The sequence below is a fragment of the Phodopus roborovskii genome, unplaced genomic scaffold (genome assembly GCF_943737965.1).
Source record: "Phodopus roborovskii unplaced genomic scaffold, PHOROB, whole genome shotgun sequence".
NCBI classification, from domain to species: Eukaryota; Metazoa; Chordata; class Mammalia; order Rodentia; family Cricetidae; genus Phodopus; species Phodopus roborovskii.
The window spans coordinates 11,564,813-11,568,556 of NW_026126549.1; the positions used below are offsets into that span (position 1 = coordinate 11,564,813).

Below are 3,744 nucleotides of genomic sequence, written 5' to 3' on the forward strand. Positions count from 1 at the left end.
ATTTGGGAAAATGACATAATGTACATATATGCATATATACCCATGAACTTAACATGATACACATGTATAATCACATAGGCATATTCATGTGTATGTATACATGCATGCACACTCCATTTATTGTATATCAAGTTAGCTTTATTTTAGGTGGTAACTGCAGATGTTCAGTCTGGGCTCTCGTTTTTCTCTGCATGGTTATATGGGGAGCAAATCACAGAGGAGGCCAAGTAAACAATGGATCAGACAATTTCATAACCTGCATTGACAATGAAGCTTTTAATCTGGATGCTGTTGATTTTCTAACTTCCCCCCCTCGGTAATGTGGGTCATAAACCAGCCTTGGGTTTCATGACGTCCACTCAGCATGCTCACCCTTCACCCTCATTGGTAGGCTGGCAGACCAAAGAGCTCAGGTTTGAAGTCCTGTAAGGAACCCAGTACCAGGGTGGCTTTTTTCGTCAGGTCTTTGTTCAAGTTTTTATCAGGTACCATGACTACCTGCATCCCACAGGTCAGTGCTGCCTCCACTCCGTTAGGGGAATCTTCAAAGACAAGGCAGTTTTCTGGAGCCGCAGGAGGAGAGAACCTCTTGGCACAGGTAAGGAATATGTCTGGGGCTGGCTTGCCCTTAGTTACCTCGGGATCATCCCCCAGAACGATGTGATTAAACAAACCAAAGAACTCCTTGTGTCTGCTGGTCTTCATTTGGAAAGCGAGGGACGCGGAACTGGTGGCCACCGCTAAGGGTAGGTGGTGTTTCCGCAGGTGATGAACCAAATCATTAGCTCCCGGCATGAGTGACGCTGTGTGAAACACCTCCTTCAGCTTCCCTTGGGTTTGTTCCAAAAACTCTTCTTTAGACACGGGCAACTTCAGGGTGTCCACTACGATCTCTGAGCATTCTAGGGCCTTTTTCCCCATGACCAGCGACTTGACATCCCAGTTGTACGTCTTCCCATAGCGACCGCATATTTCTTGAAACACGTCCATGTATAAATCTTCAGTGTTCAAAAGCAGTCCATCCATGTCAAATATCAGATGTGTTACTGGCCGAAACTGGGGCGAATGAACCGCCGCCGCCATCGTGAGGGTGGTTGAGGGGGCAGGCAGGAAGAGGTGTGCATGCCCAGACAGCTTGTCCTTCGCGTGTGTGTTGTGGGCCTTTGTGACGTATTCCCATGGCAAGCTATAGAAACATGAACTATAGTGTCATAACCTTAACAAAATCTCGTGGTGAAGACTAACCAAGAAACAAGAGAACAAATGATAATATAGGGGATAAATCTAACATCATGCTTTATTTATGACCCTGGTCTAGTCATGGATTTAGGTAGATGGTAGAAATGAATGAGGAAGCAGACATGGAAGCCAAGGGAGGGAGAAAGGAGTAACTTCTTCATTAACTGAATAAAATAAGCCTTTTTAAGACTATGGATCTAAAAGTGAAAAGATAGCAAGTGTTTGTTTTTTTAAGGAACTATGTCTTTGAGAAATTAAATTCTTTTATCAAAAATTTGATAAAGGAAGTGTTTTCTGATGAGCCTTCATAGATTTTTTCTAAAGAGACATCAATTCATTAAAGATATTAAAGTATGAAGAGAACACATTCTCTTAAAATCTTAGTGATTTCCTGACCACTTCTGTTACAGACGACACATAGAAACTCAGTCTTTTAATATTCAGCAGCAATAAGAATTTTGAAAGGAGCTGGGTGGTGGCAGCGCATGCCTTTAATCCCAGCACTCAGGAGACAGAGGCAGGCAGGTCTCTGAGTTCAAGACCAGCCTGATCTGCAGAGTGAGTTCCAGGACAGGTTGCAAAGCTACACAGGGAAACCCTATCTCAAAACAACAACAGAACTTTGAAAGGATGTGAAGATATCAGATCTATAATAGTTCATGCCCCACATTTACCATGAGCTAAAAAAGTTAAATTGATTACTTAGGCCCCAAGTAATTCTAAGTATGACTGTCTTAGGGAACTGGAGAGATGGTTCCACCATTAAGAACATCTGCTGCTTTTCTAGAGGATGCAGGTTTGATTCCTAGCACCCAGAAAGCAGTTCATACAGTGTATAATTTCATTTCCCTGGGATATGATACCTTTTTCTAATCTCTGCATGTACTGAATGTGCATACACATAGTGCACAGTTATACATGCAGGCAAAGTATCCATATACATAAAATCAAATGAGTATTTTAAAAAAATGAATGCTCTGAGCTTTGAATGCTCTTCAAAGATCACATCATGGCAGGGGTAGGTATCAGTCACATCAAACATCGTACAATATAATACAGTTCTTTGATTCCTGTGTTATAAATTATGTACAAATGGTTGTATTAACCAAGCAGCAGCAGATTTTAAACAAAAATGTATAAAATTGTAAGGTAAAGGGTGCATGATGTGCACAAATCAACTCCAGACAGTTTGAAGCTATAAAAAAAAAAAAAAATAAAAAACCCAAGCCTCAAACCTAACCCTAACCAAAGTAATCACCACTCAAAAGAATTATTCAAATTGGATGCAAAATTAAATATGTAAAGCAAGTGTTCAAAAGGACCAAGAGTCAAAGTGGAGTGCCCCACCAGCTATTGCATTTATGATTAGATCATAATAAGAAAACATAATAAATATTATGCCAAAATGCTAATAACACAGTAAATATATTTATCAAAACATCACAGTAAAACCCATAAACCAGTAGTTATGTGACAATTGAAATTTTAAAAATGAGCATATATTCTCACACACACACACACACACACACACACACACACACACATTCACAAAAAGTTATCCTTTTGTCAATTTCTGAGGTCTTCAAAGAGCCATGTAGGAGAACTGTATTTGAGAAATAAAGTTTGAAAATAAATTAGTATGAGAAACTAACAGTATAGAAAAGAATCTTTACCCTGAAATAAAGCTTAATTTAAAAATGACAAGGATCATTACAATTATTTATTGTTATGATATAGTAAATATTATTCTAGTTATATCTCAGATAGCTGATGCAAATACTTAAAACAAAGTACTTTGTATAGTATTAAGCCCATTTTTCTCAATGAAGAAACAAATGTAAGGTTACAGAGATGAAAAATATGGGGGCCGTGAGTGGTCATTTAGTGGTCTAGGTCTGAGATATGACCAAGACTGCAAACATTATCTCTGATGTTCTATGTAGGGAAGAAAGTCTGTTCCTGGGACTTAGTTATAACATTCTGCCTTCATGCAATAGTCCTCTACCTGCTTCATTTTCTTTATCTTCTTTCCAAATCCCATTATTGATTCTAAGGCCCTTTATTTTTGTCTGTTGTATTTATCCTGATCTTTTCTCAACTGTTGCCTTCTTGTTCTTTAATAAGTTGTTGCTGGGAGTTAAAATTTATCTTATTACATAAACTGAATATTTTTTGCAATCCATATATGTCAATAATTCTTCTAAAGCTTATTTAATAATTAATTAGGCTTTGTGTTGTTTTGTAACATTGTATAAGAGGTGCTGAGTCTGCTGCTCCTGTCTCCTGTCCTCATCAAGAGCACCCTTGGAGCTCTGATACACCCCCACCCATCCCCACCACGAGCCTGCCCCCCCCTACCCTGAGCCCTACCCTACCCACGTTCCTGCCGCTCTGGTTGAGCACTGGGACAGAGGATGGAGCCAACAGTCCACCCTACTTTGGAGATTTCTCGGAACAACTCTGAACAAAGGAGACTATCCACGCAGGACCACCTGTAATTTCCAC

The 3,744-nt window shown here is 39.6% G+C and overlaps 1 protein-coding gene across 1 annotated transcript; it reads right to left on the reverse strand.

Annotated features, from left to right (window-relative positions):
• Nucleotides 1–366: 366 nt before the first annotated feature.
• LOC127234161 (pseudouridine-5'-phosphatase) lies at nt 367–1,083 on the reverse strand. The gene has a single exon (XM_051200961.1). It carries the CDS (start codon nt 1,081–1,083, stop codon nt 382–384), a length of 702 nt encoding a protein of 233 aa, XP_051056918.1. The 3' UTR covers nt 367–381.
• Between the last annotated feature and the right edge of the window lie 2,661 nt (nt 1,084–3,744).